At 40.1% G+C, this 21,050-nt stretch overlaps 1 protein-coding gene across 1 annotated transcript in view; it reads left to right on the forward strand.

The window, feature by feature from the left end:
- The window catches only part of ythdc2 (YTH domain containing 2), a 43,319-nt gene that overhangs the window by 13,928 nt on the left and 8,341 nt on the right, over nucleotides 1-21,050 (forward strand). Inside the window, exons 9-26 of the mRNA XM_083929455.1 lie at nucleotides 688-795; nucleotides 893-1,041; nucleotides 1,293-1,428; nucleotides 3,801-3,927; nucleotides 4,088-4,153; nucleotides 6,024-6,202; nucleotides 6,361-6,457; nucleotides 7,993-8,080; nucleotides 8,338-8,418; nucleotides 8,519-8,601; nucleotides 9,146-9,251; nucleotides 10,031-10,150; nucleotides 10,315-10,587; nucleotides 13,601-13,727; nucleotides 14,960-15,165; nucleotides 16,457-16,646; nucleotides 17,684-17,775; nucleotides 18,776-18,895. Of these exons, the coding sequence (XP_083785581.1) occupies nucleotides 688-795; nucleotides 893-1,041; nucleotides 1,293-1,428; nucleotides 3,801-3,927; nucleotides 4,088-4,153; nucleotides 6,024-6,202; nucleotides 6,361-6,457; nucleotides 7,993-8,080; nucleotides 8,338-8,418; nucleotides 8,519-8,601; nucleotides 9,146-9,251; nucleotides 10,031-10,150; nucleotides 10,315-10,587; nucleotides 13,601-13,727; nucleotides 14,960-15,165; nucleotides 16,457-16,646; nucleotides 17,684-17,775; nucleotides 18,776-18,895 (2,348 nt within the window). The remainder of the gene's footprint in view (nucleotides 1-687; nucleotides 796-892; nucleotides 1,042-1,292; nucleotides 1,429-3,800; nucleotides 3,928-4,087; nucleotides 4,154-6,023; nucleotides 6,203-6,360; nucleotides 6,458-7,992; nucleotides 8,081-8,337; nucleotides 8,419-8,518; nucleotides 8,602-9,145; nucleotides 9,252-10,030; nucleotides 10,151-10,314; nucleotides 10,588-13,600; nucleotides 13,728-14,959; nucleotides 15,166-16,456; nucleotides 16,647-17,683; nucleotides 17,776-18,775; nucleotides 18,896-21,050) is intronic.

Raw genomic sequence — 21,050 nt, forward strand, 5'->3', positions numbered from 1 at the left:
TGAGATATCTTATAATCTTTTTGATCCAATAAGAATGTGTAGGGGAGAGAGGGTCTTCCCACCTAAACAATATAAGTCGCCTGGCTAACGGAGTGCAAAATACCAGGATGTTGCATCAGAACACATTTCACTGAAGAAACGATTCATTTTAAATACCATGCTGGGTTATTATTTTTATTTTTTTAAGTTTTTTTATTTTTTATCAGATAGGACAGACAGGAAATGGGGGGGCGTGCATCAAAGGGCCGCAGGTCGGAGTCGAACCTGTGGCTGCTGCCTCGAAGGCCTTCGGCCCCTATACATGGGGCAACTTCTCCCCATGGTGGTGTGGTGGTTAGCACTGTCGCCTCAAAGCAAGAGGGTTCCTGGTTCGAAATGGGGCCCTTCTGTGTGGAGTTTGCATGTTCTCCCAATGTCTGTGTGGGTTTTCACCAGGGTCCCCAGGGTAACTGAAACAATGCAAATTCAATGTTTCCCCTGGTTAAGCCTGTGAATGTTCTCATTCATCCAGGTCATCGTTATCCTTAAAGCAATTTCAGTCAAAAACAACTTGACTGGATATTTGTCCCCTGGTTGTGAGGGTCATATGTGTGTGTGTGTGTGTGTGTGTGTGTGTGTGTGTGTGTATGTGGTATTTGATCTTAATAAAGTTATTAATAAATTAAGAATTTTGTTTTATATTTTCAGTCATAGGAAGGCAGTTTGAAGTGAAAGAACTCTTTCTGGAGGACATTCTGTGGCTGACAGGCTTTAACAATAAGGACATGCGGAAATACAAGGACGAGACACAGAGACGTATGAAGCTTTTATTAATTACATCACTACGTTGGACTTAAAAAAGCATCGCTGTTACTGTCTTAATTTCCTGTGTATCACATGCTCTGTTTCTCAGAGGAGAAGAGGCAGAAATGTTTATTGGAGTGGTGTAAGGCTGTAGAGAATAATTCTGTTGAGGAGAAACAGAGGACCCACACAACTGCCCCAGGCTTCCTCCAGGACAGCACCTTCCTGGACAGAGGGGACAGCACCTTCAACAAGCAGGTAATACAACACAGCAATGCTCCTAGGGCTGACGTCTTCTGGTCAGTTGGTCGATTGTTTGGTTGATATGCTCTTGTCTGACCAAATTCTTGGGTCAGTGATGTTATTTTCCCCAAAGCCTTTTTTATAGTGAAAGGGCTTGAAATGTACAGCTTTTTAGGTCCACAACAGTTTAACATTGTCAGGAAACATCCTTCTGGTAATCGTCTAATCCAGACAAGTTGTGTTGAGTGTACAAATTTCTGTCCCAGACTGAGAATGACACAGAACAGCTGGAGCCGTGGCTGCTGAAGGAGATGGACTCGTGCATTTCCAATATTTTCCTCAATGAAGACCAGGATTCTTTCATTCAGCTCTTCAACCTCATCCTCTATGAAAGTGTTAACGGTATGACTCCATGTGGCATTTAAACACCATTAGAATTGTAATCATTTTGCACATGGTACTAAAGTGATAAAACTTTCATCCCTCATTTCATGTACCTCAGGTATATAATTCACATTCTCATTTCCAGAATGTTTTCTTCTCTAGGATTCAGGACAGGACATCACTAGTTTCTCACACTGCTCTGATTTGATCTTGGTCCATTTTGACTCAGTCTCTTCCGCAGTTCAGTAACTGGAGTGGGTTTCTTACACATTTCTTTGTTACCAAGGATTTTCCAGAGATTCTCTATGGGGTTTAGACCTGGAGTCTGGCCATTTCATTATTTCAATATTCTTAGAGCGTGATCACACTATCCTTTTGGCCGCGGCCAAAACCGGTTTTTCAGCTAAAGTCTAGTACCTTTAGGTAGTGTGAGCGCACCCGCTCCGCGCTCAACTGGGGCCAGCTGGCCCTCCACGGCCCGCTTGAAATAGGTGGGCTTTAGCGGAGCCGTTTGCACATGTACGAGCACGAGCGTGCGCACGTGTACGCACACGAGCACGAGCCCTACGGCAGTAGCGTTATGTCCGCCTGTTCGGACATGTAAATAGAAGGACGGACCATGCGCGGACATTTAACAACAACAACAATGGCGGTGAAAGGTTCATGTTGGTGTGGTGCGGAGGTGGAGTGTTTACTGCAGATTTGGTCGGATGAAAATATTCAAAAACAGTCGACAAGACGCACAAAAACTCCGAGGTCTATGGAAAGATTTGTAAACAAAGCCACACACACGCGATCAATGCGTGTGACGTGTTACGGCTTGAAGGCGTATGGACAGCAAGAAGCATTGGCCGAGGCCCTGGTAGTGTGAGTACAAACGGGGCTGGGGCGCGGGGGGAGAGGGGGGGGGGACAAGTACCCTAAAGTCCGGGTCTCGGTCCGGGAGGATAGTGTGAGCGCGCCCTTAGCTTCAAGGAACTGATTCACCTGTTTTGCTGTGCCAGGGGACATTGTCTTGTATGAAAATTTCAGCTGATTGGGAGACAGTTGCAGTGAAGGTATTGCATGTTGCTGAAGGAGGTTCACATAAACATTTGCATTCACCTGCCATGTAGCTGTACAAGAGGCCCAACTCCTGCTGCAGAAAACATCTTTCAAACCATGACACTTCCTCCTCCAGAGTTAACTGACTTCTTTACACACTCTGGGTTCAGTCTTTCCCCAGTCCTACGCCCATCATCATGTTTCCATCAGACCCAAATAAACTGAACATCCTCTCATCACTGAAGTCATTCTGGACCAGTTCTCCTCTGTCCACACAACATGCTCCTCAGCAAAGGCAAGTCTCGCCTTTTTATTCTTTCTGCTGATGAGAGGTTTGGTCACTGCAGAGTAGGCTTTCAGTCCATAAAGTCTTAAACAGAGAGACACTGAGTGCAGAGACAGATCCTTGTCCTGTTCAGAACTGAACTGGAGACCAACTCCAGCTGCAGTGTTGAACTGATTCCCCATTGAGAGTCTCCTCTTAATCCTGTCCTCTCGTGCTCTTGTTTTACGTGGACGACCGGCCTTTTTGAGGGACTTAAATGAATCTGTGTCCTTGTAAAGTTTCAATCTTCTTGAAATCACAGACTGTGAACACCCAACCTCTCTCTGATGGCTGAGAGGGTCATCCCTTTGGCCTTCATCTGGACAACCTGCTGTCTCAGGGTTTCAGTCTCCTTAGAGCAGCTTCCATCTTACAAAGTAACCAGGAGAGCTGCAGATAAATAGGGAGTGTCCAACAATGAAGTCAACTGTCACCAGGTGCTGATTAACACCAACAACTGGGAGGGATCTCAAAGTGTTCTCTGCCTTGGTTATTTAAAAAAACAAAAAAAACATGCTTGTACAGCAGTGGTATAGCCACAGTGGATATTTGATCAAATTCTGAACGATAAAAAATAGCAATGTATTAGTTTTTCTCTAGTTTTGATCTCCACTGTTTATAGATATTGCAAGATAAGATTACATATATCATGGTCAAGGATTTTATCCATATCTCTGCCCAGTCGTAACTGCTGGTAGAGCATAACTTCCCTAAACTTGTTGAGGTTAGTATGTATTCATGAGTTAGCTTTTTCCCCTGTTTCCAGTCTATATACTAAGCTAACCTAGGTTAATCTTCTCCTGGTTCATATTCACCATACAGATGAGAGCAATATCGATCTTCTACTCTAACTCGGCAAAAAACATCTGACTTTGTTCTGTAGAACTGTTCCTTTAACAATTAATATTCTAGTGGTGTCCCTGTGCTATCCTGGTCATTAAATGTGGGAGTAGAAAATGAATGGCTGTATTAAAGAAGTTAATGCTCTAGCTGATCCTCGTACTCTTATTTTTTTCCCTAGTGGACTACAGGCACAGTGACACAGGGGCCTCGCCTCTGATGGTGGCAGCAGCTCGAGGGTTCCTCCCACAAATGGAGCAGCTGCTCATCATGGGTGCAGACATCAACATGAAGGCATCCAATGGGTGGTAGGACATCCATCATGTTGTTACCAAGCAGAGTCTAGACCGATATGTTCAACAAAGTCCCATTACAATCGCTAGCTATAGCTATACAGTATATATACTGTATATACTATATATAGCTGTTTTAAATATAAATAAGTAAATTGTTTTCATGTTGTTTCAGGACAGCCTTAGACTTTGCCAAACACTTCCAGCAGACAGATGCTATGGATCTACTCAAATCTTCCATGTGAGTGTAACGGTGACCGATACTTCAAAAAGGGGAAAAGTAGGTTTTGTTGTTCTGCTAAAAAGAAGCAGTGTTATAAACAGTGTATTTACTAGCTCTTGTTTCAAAGAAGAGATGCATCAATCTTATGTTTAACATACATTTGGAAAAGCCCATTTATGCTTTAACTCTTTTAGTTATTAATGGTGAAATGAGAAATGTTCCAACCCCCAATAATTCTTGTACAGTCCCCAAAGAATCCAATCATAGAGTAAAGACTTTTCCAAATTGAAATACCGTTTTACCGTAGTGGTGTAAATCATCACTTTTATCAGGACAAGATATTATATCGGCTCTTTGGACAACAATATGAAGTTGATGTCACAAAGTCTGCCACGCTAAATTTCCATTCAGTTCCGGGGCCAGCGAAATATGCCTATTTAACACAATCGTGACATGCATACCAACTCACAAAATGCCACTAAAATATGATTTAAGAGTCTTCTAGACATTTACATGAAAAATTAACTACTCTTTGTGATAAAAGAATAAATATATAATGGGAATTTCAAAATGAGGGCGCATCTTAAAGATGGTGATGGGTATCGATATCTTCACTTTGCATCAATGTTATTGGATCGTGGGGGGGGGGGGGGGTAAAAAGATCGACTCATTAATAATATTTACCAATTCAAAATCGACCCAGAAAATCCTGAATTGATTACCGGTATTTTGGTTGTAATGAAGCCCTAGTCGAGTGGGGGCGCTGTGGACAACGCTGCAGTGTGATTGGCGTTGTACAAGGCCCCACACTGTGCCGTACATGTGTTTTGATGCGTGTGTCGCGACCTACTTCCGGTCCGATGGCTTTCTGTGGTCGACTTCCGGTCCGTCTCCGCTTTATATCCGACTTTTTTTGACTGTTTTACCAATTTCTGTGCATAATCTTTCTGTGTCCTTTAAACCTGTTCATGAAGTCATTGTAATAGTAATAATACAAACTACTATCTTCCCTTCATTTCTGTTGGGGTCAGTTTGTTCCAAACATATTATAATTTAAAAATGATCAGGAGTTATTCTAATGACCTATTAGTGTATTTCTGTCTTCTACACTTATTGTATTATTTTTTACTTATTATTATCACTAAATAATATCAAATAGAGATGGCCGTGAGTGATCGATTCCTTGAGTACGCCTCGTTTCAAATTAACTTGTTGGGTAAACAACAGCACTCAAGGGTTTTTTTTGTCTGTGCGTATGTGTGTGCGCACAGCACCTCTTGCTTCTGCGCTTGACCCGAGACACACCTTCAATTTTTGGAACTGGCTCTTTGCCTCAACATCCGAGTGAAGTTGTGGGACCTACATGATGGGTTTAATGTGCAAGACCCAGACAACATGGTGGGGGAAAGCAGTGGTGTTCAGGGCCACAGCGTCGAGGCACTGTTTTGAAGTTGTGCTTGTGAAAAAAGTAAAACTTTAAAGGGGAACTGTGACTGTTTTGAGAATAAGCATTAGGTGTTGGATAGGCTGTGTTGCTGTGCATCATTATTCCAGCAGGAAGATGCGTTGCTTTCTAGAAATGGGTTTAGAAAAAAAAGTACTCGATATGCCTTCGAGGAAATGATGTGATCCCTCGATCTTAGAATTAACAACTAGTGCCATCCCTAATATCAAATCATCCATATTAATAGAATTGAACCGTGATCTAAAGAATCAAAATGTAATCAGATTGTGAGGTTCTTGACAGTACCCGTCCCTATTGGATAGTTGATCACTGAATCAATAATCGACACAGATTTATCATTACACCCCTATTTGGAAGGTTTATAAACTGCTAAACGTATTTGACTCCTGAGCAGCTTACACCTACCTTCCTGTTACTGTGCAGTCCTTTGGGAGACACAAGCAGCCTGGATGGATCCACTGTGGTGCAGTCTGGCAGTGAAGAGATGAGCACTGAAGTGGAGGAGCTGCTTAAACTGTACCACCACAGCTTTGATGATGACTTTGTGGACCTGGACCTCATCATGGATCTGCTACACAACATCTGCTCCACCAGCAGTGACGGTAAGTTGGAGCAGTATAGTTCATGGCAACAGATTATTCACACTGCCTAGCTGACCCGTTGTCTTGTAACATGACTTTTAATCGCAGCCAGATTTCAGGGTTTATTGATGGTATTTTAGGGATTACTAAAATGTGACCTTTTATTTGTTGGTCTTCAGGTGCTGTCTTGATTTTTCTTCCTGGATACGATGATATAGTGGCACTCAGGGGGCGCATCCTGTATGACGATAAGAGATTCTCCACCCACTCTGAGAGGTGAAAACGTGTACCGTACATAAGAGGAATGGAAGAGATTTGAAGATATCTTTGGGACTGTATGTTTTTAGTTGTGTGAATTTAAAGTCATACGTTAGAGATGTCTCTTAATAGTATTTTAATACACACATTAATAAAGCAGTATTAAATATATAATAGACAAAATATTGTGTCTATAGATGTAGACTCAGTCCTGGATTCATCTTAAAGGTTGAATATGTTGAATCTTTATTAAAAGCTACGTGTTTAAAAAAAGAATACACCCACGGGGTGTTTTAAGGGGTACAGAATGAAAGTTTTGCTTAATAAAAAAATATGTCTTGTCTTAATTAATTAATTTTTTTTGACAGTGACTTCCAGTTGAAGACTTGCTAACGTTAAATACTGTAAATTAAGTGATTAGTCCAAATGAGTGGTTCCTCTGTTTGATTCATCACTGACATGGAGCAGGATGATCACTTACACACTGCAACAAACCTGGCAACCTGACTGCTGGAATTATGTTTTGTTGTTGTGACTACGATCTTAAGACACTAGATGGAGTTGTTCTGCTCCTTCTCCATATTCAACCTTTAAAGTGAAATTCCATTGTAAAATCATCCCAGGCTCTTTCTAGGCAAATACACTCCTCAAAGAAGCCATTGAGAAAAAAATGTTCGTGCACAAACAACTAAGGGAGAAATGCATGACGGTTGCTAACAGCCAAATGGTTGAATGGACTTTACTATGAGAGGAGCTGGTACCGGTCAAGTAGTTAAGTCTTTCAAAACACTCTTTTAATAAACTCCGATGTCACGTCCAAAACGATGTTGATGTTTTGTTTTATGTGTGAGGACTCTTCTCATGCTTCTGCAGAGGTTTGGTGTTATTTGGAGCAGTATTAGTGATAAAAAAGACGTTTTAATGCCTTTAACTCACCGCCCAGAGCTAATCCGTGTTAGCCGCATTTGGCTGTTAGCGACTGTCCCAGATTTCTCCGTTAGTTGTTCATGTACAAAAAAAATTGTCTCGATGGCTTCTTTGACGAGTGTATTTATCTAAAAAGAGCCTGGGATGATTTTACACTGGAATTTCACTTTAACTTTAACAATATATACAGGGCTTGATACCTTTGAGGACACAGGCTTCAAAAGAGTAGCTTCTTATTGCATCAGTTGTTGGGTGTAGAAGACAAATTGAAAGTGGTTTGGGGTGAGTGCTCACGTGTCACTCAATGAGTCAGCATCTGAGTGCACAGAGCAATCATGTTTCAAATGGGCTGCACACTGGTTGTGACATAGTGCCACAGGGCTCCAGCTACCACATAATAATATACAGTATATAGGCTATATGCCACCAGCTAAAGTGAATGTGTTTCACGCCATTATTGCTGAATTTTATTGCATGTGACAGGTGCTTAAGTCAAACCTTAATTACGCACACACAGGCCTTATTTTCATTCTTTGTGCCATCTGGTCAGTTGATTGTGTTGAGCACAGTGTAACACATCAGCATATTGTATAGAGTGTTTCTGACAGAGGTGTGTCGTCTCTCAGGTACCAGGTGTTCACTCTACATTCAGACATGCAGACACTGGATCAGAAGAAAGCCATGAAGACCTCTCCACCTGGTATCAGGAAGATAGTGAGTTTCTGATGGCACTCAAAGATATTTCGTCATTCAAGGGCAACATACACCAGCGGCATCTTGACGCACGCTCTAACTTGTTAACTCTCCAATTTTCCAACACCAACACTTCTGTACATCTGTATGATGCATCTGTTGACAATGAAAAGTAGTGCTGACTGATGACCAGTGTGTTTGAATGGAATTTTACAGGAAATTTGAAGGAAATTCAGTCACCATCAAACTAGATAACAACTGGTCGTTTTTCTTTTCAGATTCTTTCTACTAATATTGCTGAGACAAGCATCACCATCAACGATGTGGTCTTCGTCATTGATTCAGGAAAGGTCAAAGAGGTACAGTTACTGCTGAACAGTTGGATTTACAGTAACACAATGTCTTACAATAGATAGAATTTCACACTTAATGAACTGAAAAATGTTTTTCCTGTTTTAGAAGTCCTTTGATACTCTCAGTCATGTATCTATGTTGAAGACGGTTTGGATCTCGAAAGCCAGCTCACTGCAAAGGAAGGGAAGGTAAAATCATGTCCATTTTCAGATTTGTTAATGACCTCAAAAGAGGTTACATAATCTCCCTTGATATTTAGGGTTCAAATCCCAAAAGGCTAAAACCCCATTGAGTGAGCCTAAATGAGCAAGAGACATGAAACTGGTCCAATAACTGGAAATAAGGTACAAATGCTTCCCAAGAAATTTGACTCAAATCGGCCACATGGTGGCGCTGTAATTAATGCCCCAAAATGTGATTTTGGTCCAATGTATTTGAAATTTGGTATATATATCCAGCTCAGTGTGCTCTTCAAAAAGCCTCTTAGACCATAACAGTCTGACATAATAGATTTGTGCTCATTTGCATAATCTACTTTTTGGATTCAGAATTTATCAACAATATATTCAGTGAGCTGCTCCCCTCTGTTAACTGAGAAAGGTTTTGAATCCTGGATTGCTGCATGTATTTGCTGCATATAAAGCCTCTGCTGGTGATATCAGTTTTATCCCCTGATTTAAATCTCTTTTTGAGTCATCTAAAGAATCTACTGAATGTGTGACCTGTCCACAGAGCTGGGCGCTGCAGGCCAGGGATTTGCTTCCACCTCTTCAGTCGACTCAGGTTCAAGAACATGCTGGAATACCAGGTTCCACAGCTGCTGCGGATGCCACTGCAGGTAGCGACAGACACGCACTCAAAGTCTTCAGTCTTCATCCTCTTTTCTCAATTTCTTTTTAACACTGACTTGGTGCACACAAGTAGATGATAAATCACAATGCATTTTTCTAATCTACACCAATTACTGTAACTGGATTTATATACAACAAAAACATTAACCTAAAAAATCACATGAACATTGCACAATAAGAAAAAGATTCACATTTACATGTTAAAAAAAAAAGAAATAGTCCAAGAATTAACGTATTTTGCAGCTCAGCTTTATTGATAGCCTACATTAAGTAAAAAAGTGAAGTCATTTTACCTCTGTTTGTTTGTTTTTGTTTCCATATGAGGGCCTTGGGCGTTCGTATCAGACTTAGAGGTCCGCGTAGAGGAAATCCCAGCACACCTTTTTTTTAGTATTTCAAGTACAACACCTTTTAAACACATTATCCAGGCTGAAATCAACACAGTTGCAGCTGCCAGATGCAGGAAGGACAGCTGGCAAAAATTGCTCACTGTGTGAATGTGTGGAAGAAGAACACAAGGATATACGTATCTCAATTATCCTTTAATTTAATAATGTTATCTTAGACAGTTTTTCAATACCATTAAATCCCCTGTTAATAACACAGGCTGCTACAGAATAACCATACACACTTTTACACACATGAGACTGGTTGCTTATACAGTAATGCAGTATTCTGTTTATGCAGGACATCAGATTACTGGAGCTCATTAATCCTGTGCATTGTTGCCTTTCCTTTCAGACTCTGTTTTTTGTGTGTGTTTAAGGAACTGTGTCTTCAGACAAAACTGCTGGCCCCTTCCTCCTGTCCAGTAGCTGAGTTTTTGTCCAAAGCTCCACAGCCTCCTGCTGCACATGCCATCAGGAACGCTGTGCAGATGCTAAAGGTAACAAGTACTAACATACTACCATTTACCTCGCGTAATTCAGATCTCTAACACAAGCCGCTATACACATACATGCACGCCTACACATCCGCAGTGAGTATTCCAGCAATTCCAGCCACTCAAAGTCATTGTTTTTGTATTGATTCCAACCCCTTTCTCTTCAGACAATAGATGCTATGGATCAGTTTGAAGACCTGACTGATCTGGGCTACCACCTGGCTGATCTACCTGTCGAACCCCACCTAGGCAAGATGGTGTTGTGTGCCGTGGTGCTCAAGTGTCTGGACCCCATTCTAACCATTGCCTGTACGCTGGCCTATCGTGACCCCTTCGTCCTTCCCGCCCAGGGAGCTCACAAAAGAGCTGCTCTACACTGCCGCACACGGTTCACTTCGAGCACATTCAGCGACCACATGGCACTGCTGAGAGCCTTCCAGGTAGGTCCATAAAAGATGTTCACTTTGGGGTGAATATAGCAAGTGCTTTATTTTTGGGGGGTTGTGGAGATGTCAAAAAAATATTATCAAGTTAGGATATAGAATAGAATAGAATTTTATTTAAATTGGGATGATAGTTTAACACAGTTCCGGTACAAATAATCCAACTGTGATGTGCTGTACAGAGAGTTTATAGCTATTGCTAATTTTCAACTCGTGTCCCTTGTTGGGCTTGTACATTAACAACATATCCAGCTGTTTAGTTGTGGCGTAACGCCCTTTCAAAATAGAATTTCTGGGTCCAAGCCGGTCCAAACCTTGTATTTCTGCAACGCCTCAGTGCTGTGTTCCTCGTTGTCTGAACTGATCTGAGTTTTTTTTTATTAAGGTCTCTCTTTTCCAAATATAACAAAGTTTATTTTTTAAAAAAACAACATAATTGTCATTTTACCTCTTTCTTTTCAATGAGAAAGGTGTCTCACTGACCAAAGAGGTTATCGTAATTGTTCACATGTTCGGCCGTTGTTGTCTGTTTTTCAACGGGGCGTCTGGACCCCGAAATCACTCAGTTGAAAGATTGGAAAAGGTCACGTAAGTGTTAAAAGCGGTAGAAGCAATAATGACTATACATAAAAAAAGAAATTGCAAAACAAACAGCTAACATGTTTTCTAATCTCTTCAAATTTTTCATAAATTCAATGTTGATGTTTCGGTCTCTTCCCCTAAAAACAGTACAGGCCAGACAACAGCTGCTGTGTCTAAATGAGTATATATGTATATGTATATGTGTTTCCTAAATAGAAATGTTTATTTTGTGAATGATGAATTAATTGGATGTCAAGGAGATTTCTTGCCTATGATTGTTTAATTAAGTTCAATTTCAAAATAGAGAGATGTATGAACAAGGCATTGCTATATGCAGCTATTGTCTGAAGTCCCACCTCTGAGGAGAACTATAATCCAAACAATCTCAAAACAACTAAGGGATGTTTCGCCCGTGCTTTAGAAATCATAAATGTATAATTGTAATAATAATTGTAAAATCAGATCCGATAAGTACCAATTTTTTTTATGTCCACCGATAAAATAACCTTTTATCCATATCATTTTCAAAACTTATTGGGAAAATGTGTTTGATGCTCCACTTCCCTGACTAATTTTGAGGTAAATTTACTGGGTTTCCCAGTTAAAGACTTGTCCTTAAAGTATTAGCAACAAGAAAAATACTTTTATGATTTATGGAGAGCAAGAGAAGATAACTTTTGTAGATTGTGTGCTGATGAGGGAGAGGACATTATACATTTATTTTGGCATTGTCCCGTTGTTGCATCATTTTGGCAGCAGGTGGCAGACTGGTTATCTGCACAGGCAATCAATTTACTTCTATCCACTCTCAGGGTTCCTTTGTAGCATGACAAAAGTATGGAATTTAATTTGAGTAATTTCCAGGTCTGCATAATTATGGAAAAAGGGAAAAGAGTTTGGAAACATGTTTGTGTTGTATTATCTCACTTTCTAAATTAAAATATATTAATATATACATATCAAAACAAGTTTACTAACACATTATAGTCTACCTGTAGATGATGTGAAATTAATCAAGCTGGCTGTAGAATGGTGTCAGGTTACTGTGCGACTGTGATTCTCATTTATTGAATTTTTTGAAATCATAAGTGTCTAAATTTTATTTAGGATTTATTTTTCTTTAAAAGCCAATGAAGCAAAGACTTGTGTTTTCTTTTGTAGTTCCTGGTTACATGCCCATCCCTACTGTTCCTGTCTGTAGGGGTAGCAGGTTCACAGTTATTAATTTCACTTTTTTAGCATGTAGCTTGGATAAAATGCTCGGCATTGAACATGTCTCAGTTTGGAGTTCATTCACTTATCTGAGCTACAATACGTAGGTAAAAATGTCTTGTAACTACTTGGCAACAAAATGGCATAGTCAGAATTTAACATACGTGTTAAAGGTTGAATTTTAAAACCATTTATTTACATAGTAAGCATCTAACAATTTTACGCACTAGAATAGTGTAATCTTCTCATGTAGACCTTCTAGTGACATGATTGGTAATGCTTCTTCTTCTCTCAATAAAGGCTACAAGTGACGGTTGAGCTAAGTTATGGATGACCCTCTATACCAGGCACAAGCTTGCATATTTTAATAAATCATCTCAACTTAAAAGCTGATTTTGTCATTATCTAGTGTTTTGATTTAAGTGGGAAGTTTCAGTTTACTATGGCCTGTGACCAGCTTGTTGAACAGTAATTCAGATGAGTGAAAACCATAGACTGTCTAAAAAAATGTACGTAGCTTACCCGTCAAGGTCCGTTCTCTCAACTTGATCCAATCGTCCTCACCTACGGGAGTCTCCATCTTGTCAGACCTTGACTCTGCATCATTTCCTCTCACCAAAAAAGGGCATGTATGTGACGTTGGGGGGAGGGAGATACGTCCCTCTGGCTGACGTTTACCTCTGAGGAGAAGTGAAGGCCAGCGGCCAGTTGTCACTCAAGAGGCCACGCCCCTAATTATTCATGAACTTTAACCTCCAAAATTCACCCCCTCAGTGTTGTGATGGAGATATGACCTAAACATACAGACTAGGATGTTTTTTGTACCAGGCCTTAAACAAGTTTAATGATGCTGTGAAAACGGCCTGTTTAACATGGGGGTCAATGAGAAACTGCTCTGTTATGAAACCTGCCCCTAGTGGACACTCAGAGAACTGCAGTTTTGGCACTTCCTGATTGGATCAACCAGGAAATCCCTGTGGTGGGGGCTTGGTGAAAATATTGAGTGTAAAAACATTTTGGCAGTGTCTGTAGACATGTGATTTCTAAATTAAATTTGATCCTATTACAGTTTTTTTTTTTAAGATTTTCATCTAGCTAATTTTCTTTTAAGTTCCTGTGTATCAAAGAGTGAGTCGAAATCGCTTGTACATTATATCTCTGATTGTCACACGTACCGTAATGTGTTTCCCTCACCTTTTTTCCTCTGTGTTGTCAGGCGTGGCAGAAGGCCCGCAGTGACGGCTGGGAGAGATCCTTCTGTGAGAAGAACTTCCTGTCCCAGGCCACCATGGACATGATACTTGGCATGAGGACACAGCTGCTGGGACAGCTCCGTGCCATTGGTCAGTTCCACTTTCATTTACTTACTCACTCCACCAAGTGTGTGTGGTATGACCCAAAAGTCTTGTTCTGTACCTCTGCCTCCACTGCTGCTCCGTGGGTGCTCCGAATGGAATCTACAAGGTTGCACCGTGACCAACCTAAAACAACCAATTAGTGTAGAGGGGTCCCTGACGTCAGACTTTCCAAAATAACTGCCAATTTCTCTTCAATTGTTGAAGTGGACTGGTTTCCGCCCGTACCATTTTCTAGGCTTCATCCATCTGTTACAGACAGACAGACAGGCAGGCAGACAGACAGGCAGGCAACAATTATATCTTACTGCCACAGAGGCCACTAGTAACAAGGTCTCTCAAATCTTATGAATTATAACTTTAATGATGAAAGATCACAGCATAATCCTCTAATTAGCCTAAATGAGTAATGTGATACAAGACATTTTCAGAAATATAGTATACTATTATGTAATGTTTTGTGATCACACTTGATCGATACATACTCTTGTGGCATTTTATCTAATGAGGAGATGATGCCTTTTTATCACACATAAATACAGGTATGTTCACTGATTTACCTTAATCTGGGGAAGAACATCTGTGGTCCAATTCAGTCCGGTCATATCCACATCCAATGAAATACTTGGAGGAAAAACAGTATGTGCAGTGTGCTGGTGTTTGTTTTTGTTTATTCTCAAGTCTTTTTTTCAATCAGTACGTCTGTATTCTTACTCAACTAGTTATTTTGATTGATTATGATTTCTTCTGGGCGGTGTTTAGCACTGTCCGCTCACAGCAAGAGGGTACCTGGTTCGAATCCGTGCTGGGGCACTTTTGTGTGGCGTTTGCATGTTCTCCCTGTGTTCTGCGTGGGTTCCCTGCAGGTTCTCCAGCTTCCTCCCACGGTCCAAAGACGTGCACGGGTTTAATGGATTGGTTAATTGATTACTCAAAGTAACAGTACTATTACTTGAGTACAGTTTTGGGTTGCTCTAACCCCCTCTACTGTCTTCTACTCATTCCTTCCATAATGTAGTCAGACACGTATAACAATCTGGTATATATATATATATATATATGTATATATATATATATATCCTGTAAAATACAAATATAAAAGTCTGTCTTGGCTGAAACTCTGTTTTAAAGGATTTGGATCAGAAAGAAACCACTTGTGAGTAGTTTTGTCGAGTGAATAAATTAATACTAGAATTTAAAACATGCTGTTTGTACCCCAGGTTTCGTGCGAGCCCGTGGGGGCAGTGACATCCGAGATGTGAATCTGAACTCTGAGAACTGGGCCGTGGTGAAGGCAGCCCTGGTGGCTGGCATGTATCCAAACCTGGTCCATGTCAACCAGGAGACATCCCTGCTTTCAAGTAACAGGGAGAAGAAGGTCCACTTTCATCCCACATCTATCCTGAGCCAGTCCCAGTTGAAGGAGGTAGGAAAACAAATAAGGTCATTTACATTGTTGTCTTATCACTAGAGGATTACATTCTATCTCTCTGGCCAGAGGGGTCAGACCTTTAACGGACCCGCAGGATTCATGTCTGCACCCATGACTAGTTACCACACACCTTATGCACCCATATGTTTCTGTACAGGAAGAAAGGTATCAATTTCAGCATATTTGTTTTTAGCATTTTGAAAGATACAATTGCACATGGGTTTATACGCCACCTAAATATAAATAATAATACTAATAATAAACTTTATTTATGCATCACCAATCTCTTCAAACTAATTGAACTAGATGGCACTTAGTTTAAGGTGCTCAAAGTGCCAAAAAATACCTTTGAATAATTGAACAGCAATTTCCCCTTCTCAGAAATCATGACCCGGTTTCTCAAGATAAGTAGTAGGAGCCGCACTCAAAATGTACAGGGGAGTGTACTGCGCTTAAGCACAGAACAGTTGTACTCACACTGGTCAAACGAACTAAACTTTAGCCTTGAATTGTGCTTGGGGACGGTACAAATGGCAAGTGTTAGTGCGCCCTTACATGCACATGCAGCTGTACCGGCTTTCATAGAAACTGATTATAATACACACAGGGAGAGTGATTTCATTCTCGGCTAAGGTCATCATTACTCTACTATATCTTCACATTAAAATGAAGCAGCAAAAATATTTGTCTGTTTTATTGGAGCACAGCTCTTTTAATAATAAAATCATATCGGACCGATGCTGACTCAAAAAGCTGGATCGGGTATTGGTGACCATGGGCTGTGATCTCTTCAATTAAATTTGGATCTTTATTATTATTATTATTATTATTGATTTTAATAATAACTAACAAATCGCTACATTTATATCAATTTATTTATTTGTTTGATTTTGTTTTACAAAGTTAGTAAAGCAGTGTTTAAGTCAAGCCTTACACGTTATATAATGATCCCAGTTACCCAGTCACAGTATGGGGACTGAAAAGGTCAGATCTGTGCACCCCTAACTTGATCTAGAACTGGATACATCAATAATATAGGGATATTTGATTTTCAAACTGAAGACACTCGGCTGCAGGATTTTTATTAGAAAGTAATAGATTTAATAAGGCAGCATCACGTCTAGATGCTTGAAGCTTTATACTTAATTGTATAAATATAAACATACCTCTTTTTATTCTTTCCTTACATCTCGGAGACACTTTCCTCATCTCCTTTGTATCACCAGTTATTGACCAGTTGGAAGACAGATTTGTAGCTGTGTGACTGTGTGTGTTTGCCATTTAGAACAGCCCAGCCAAATCTTCCCAAGCCCTTCCCACAGACTGGTTGATCTACGGTGAGATGAGCCGGGGCCACAGAATGGCCAGTGTCCGCTGTTGCTCCTTGACGACTCCCATCACTGTGGCCATATTTGGAGGCTGTGCCAAACTACCCAGCTCTGCCCTGCAGGAACCTGCTTTACAGAAGGCTACTGGTAAACAATTTAAACATGAAACATGTTGCTGGCATCAAATTCAAAATGGAATCATTTTCAAAAAAAATTTCAGTTTTAAGATTTGATATTTTGTCTTTATGCTATTTTCAATTAAATATTGGGTTTCACTGTTTTTCAAATCATCACATTCTGTTTTCTATTTACATTTTACACTGCGTCCCTTTTGGAAAAAGGGTTATAATGTCAGATGTTCATGCTAATTATGACCAAAGTCTCAAAAAATGAGGTAAACGTGTTTGTGAGTAACCAGTCTAAACTGCTGTTTACTACATGTAGCTACATGCTAACGGCAGACAAAGCTGCTGCAATATTGGTTGCTTGTGTTATTAATTTCTCACTCATTTAGAATCACAGTCCTGCTGCAACATATCCCATTGTTTTGTGTTTGGTTTAAAAAGATGATTTCTGACGGTAGAAAGTGCTGCTATATTTCTACGAAGTACTGCCGCTAAAAGGTGCTGCTGTTTACTACATGAAGCTATATGCTAACACCAGACAGAAGCAGAACGGGAAAACTGAGGACCATGAAGTACATGACAAATCAGAGCAGGTTTTCTCGGGAGAGGGTCTTAAGAGACAGATGCTGCTACAGAGCTTCTCAGACACAAACCACTTTTTTTCAGCTGAAAACCAAAGCCAGAATTAAGTATGAGATGGATTTAGGTCCAAAAGCACGAGGCACGGTAAGGACGGACAGTGTGAGTGCGCCCTGAGACACCACCTATCTCCAATTTACAATGCTGCCCTTTCATCCATTCAGGAGATTCAACAATCTAACCTCAAAGAACAACTGTTCACAAATGGCCTCCTGTGACTCCGACTGTCAATAAGACTCAATAGAGCACTAACGAAGTCGAAACCAACTTCCCACCAACGACTGCCACTCTAACAACGGTCGTTGTTGGCAGATCAGTTTAGAGAAACAAAGCACTCTTTCTTGATGAATGATTTATCACAAAAGTTAATTTAACCTGCCTGTGCAGATTCAGTCTTTGTCTCTCTGTTCTTTCCTTCAGACAGTCCGCCGGTGGACCTCAGTGACAGTGACACAGAGGAACTAGCTGAGATGAGGATTGATGACTGGCTCGTGTTCCAGTTGGACAGAGAGGTGAGGGAACATCACTGTTGACACTGACCTCCTGAGACAAAGTATTAGACTATCTGACTCTGCTCTTGATTGTTGTTGATCCTGTTGTAACAGCAATCTTTCAGTAATAATTGGTGTTGACATCTCTGATGTATCCCAGGGTCTGTTGTTAGCCCTTCTTCATTTTCTATCAATATGCAATCGGAGGGTCTTACAATTATTTTGCATAGATTACACTTAGCCCTACATGTCTGATGACATCAGCAAACAAACCCCAAAAAACTAATGACTGCCCTGAGATGAAAGACTAGATGTCCCACACTAGTAACAGAAAACAGAAATCTCGTCATTGGCCAGATAGTGCTCAAAAGACTCTGCAGCAGCCTCTGGAACCTGTAAACTATCTCATGATGTAATCTATATCATGTAGTAGGGGTGTACGGTATAGAGGGTAAGACAGTAGGAATTTGCGCTACTGTATGGATTTGGACTCTACTGTGTAACTGGCAGAGCATCTCTCAAGTAACCACACAATGTGTGTTGATCCAGCCTGTGAGTACAAATAATGTCCAGGTGTGTACTTAACTTGCTATTTGTTGTTACATTTATTTTACGTAATTTTTTGCATCCAGATGCATCATATACGCGTTATGTCGGTTTACGCTGCCTACAGGTATCATGATCACGTCATCCATTGACGTGAATATTAAGTAGCCATGTGTAACACAGTCTCTTCACATTCTCTTCTGATTCCATCAGACGCTACATCTACACTGTTTAAGCCAAGACAGCACCTATGCACTGTTCCATTATGTTGTACAGACATTTGTAGTTCTCTAATACACATTTGTATTATCTTGCACTGTTTGCCTGAGATCTAATATTTTCATTGCCTAAGACTTCCCAACGCACTTATACAGTATATTGCTCACGCTTCTTAACAGATGTTTTTGATGTTTGTGTTCTGTTATTTCTCTTTTATTTTTACTATGTTGCTCTTGTGTTTGTATCTTATTTTCAGGCTGCAGGGCTGGTGTTTGAACTGAGGCAAAAGTGGCAAAATTTGTTCATCAAGAGGATCCGTTGTCCTTCAAAGCCCTGGTCTCAACAAGACGAGGCAATCATCCGGACCCTGGTTTCTGTATGTCATATTCACCTTTGTCCTTCAAAGTTTCACTTGGTTTCACAGAAAGAAATAATAATAATAAGAAATATAGATGAGCATACAGTGTGTTTCTAGTGAAATGTAATCCTGTCAGTCAGTTCCTTTCAAATTATTGATTAAAAACAGTAACAGAAGTCTTAGGCAGTTTCCTCATTTAGGATCCTTGTGTCCTGAGGGTAGAAGCTCCTCTTGAGTCTCTCAGTGCTGGCCTGCTGTGTCCATAGACATACATACGTAGACACCGCATTGACTATGCTGGCACGTAGCAGCATTACGCCAACATCGCTGCCATATTTGTAGAGGCAGTTCTGCCCTGTAAACCAATTCAAGTATACATGAAAGCTGAGGGTTTTCTGGATAAAAAGCACCAACGTTTACATTCAACAGATTTTGAGAAATCGCTTTTAAATGTTTTATGATAACGATTTATATCAATAAAATACTATAATATAATGACAATCATTAAGTATCACAAAAAATAAAGTCTACAAATCAAAATAGGATGCAACTGTCATTAATTCTGCTTTATTCTATTTTAGCAAAATATAATTAACCTGCAGTAGGCTATTATAAGAATACTGAATAAATGATGCAAGTCAATTGTCCATATTTTGTTTGATCGGTATCATATGAGGACTAAGTGCTCAAGACATTTTGACCGGTTAAACAAGTGAAGTTACCTCTTGAAAATATGGGATGAAAAGTACCAGTAAAATCATAGGCGTCATTTCCACTGGGGACAGGGGAACATGTCCCCCCACTTTTCGAAGTCTTGTCCTGTTATTTGTGAGATATAAAACAGAGTCTCCTAAACATCACCCTTACATGGTCAGCTTGTTGCTATCAAACATTTTTTTTTAAATATAAATCTTAAATATATACAGTATATATATAAAATAAAGCAAATTCCCCTGGATCTGGTTAGGATAGTGCAACGATGTGAACAGCCCCAATCAGTACATGAATGAGGAATCTTTCCTTTTGCCTCATCCAATATGGCGGCGACGTTAACGTACGGTTCAGCGAGCAATGCAGCGTCTAGGTATATATGTCTGCATCCAGTACCTTCTTCTTGACCTCAACAGGGAGAGAAGGCTGTTACCTGGGTGGTTGGGATCTTTAATAATTCTCCTAGCCTTTACCCAGAACACCTGATGTAAATATCCTTTGTCAGCCGGACAAAGCGCTCTTTGCAGGGTCTTCCTGGGTCCTGTTCAGTGCTGTTGATGTTCTCCTTTGGGACACTGTCAATGATGAAGCTGTCCACCCTTTCCATAAAGGACCTGTTAATATTAGGGGGGCTTCATTCCTTCCCTACTTTTTCCCATAGTCCACCATCAACTCCTTAGTCTCGCTGACTTTCATAAGTAGTTATGACCCTCTTGTGCCATCATGACTAAATAAAAAGCATGATATTGCTTGTATTAGTGTATTACCATGCAACAGCGCTGTTTGTCAGTGTGTGTTTTAGATGGACATTTAAATGAATCAAATGAAAATAAAATGATGGCTTAAAACTAAACATAAAATACCCCTGAATTACCACAATTGGAAATTTTCTGTGAGCACTCCTCTCTTGCCTTATATATCTTATTATTATTATGTTATATCATCATAGTTCATCTGAACACAATGACCACATTACCATGACACAGACCTGAATTAAAATCAGCAAAATGTCTCTAAGAAGTTGTCTTTATTTGTTGCTGCTAGCCTATACTTGACAAATGTCAACCGCACTACCCCTAATTAGCATAGGATCTTTAAATACTGCATCAGTTTATGTAAGTTATAATATATTTTTAGAAAAATAAACCTCAAAAGTTTGTACAGTCATACAAGAACAGAGGTAAATTTTAAGGGAATATTAGTGACAATTTAGGTATTGAAATATTGGCCAATATACAGAATTAACAGTATGCTAAATGGTTGCATTGTTTTTCTGGCTATTGTTCTTATTTTCTGACTGAGAATATTCTAAACCATGACCCAGAACCACTGTGGGTCTATATTATAACTAAACTAAAGCCCAACTGACACATCATTTCTCTTGTGTTATTAACATGTTTGAACATTGAGGGGCAATTTTAAAAAGCAGTCTATCTTTTCACCATCCATCAGGGGTGAAAAT

Source organism: Echiichthys vipera (genome assembly GCF_963691815.1).
Source record: "Echiichthys vipera genome assembly, chromosome: 16".
NCBI lineage: Eukaryota > Metazoa > Chordata > Actinopteri > Perciformes > Trachinidae > Echiichthys > Echiichthys vipera.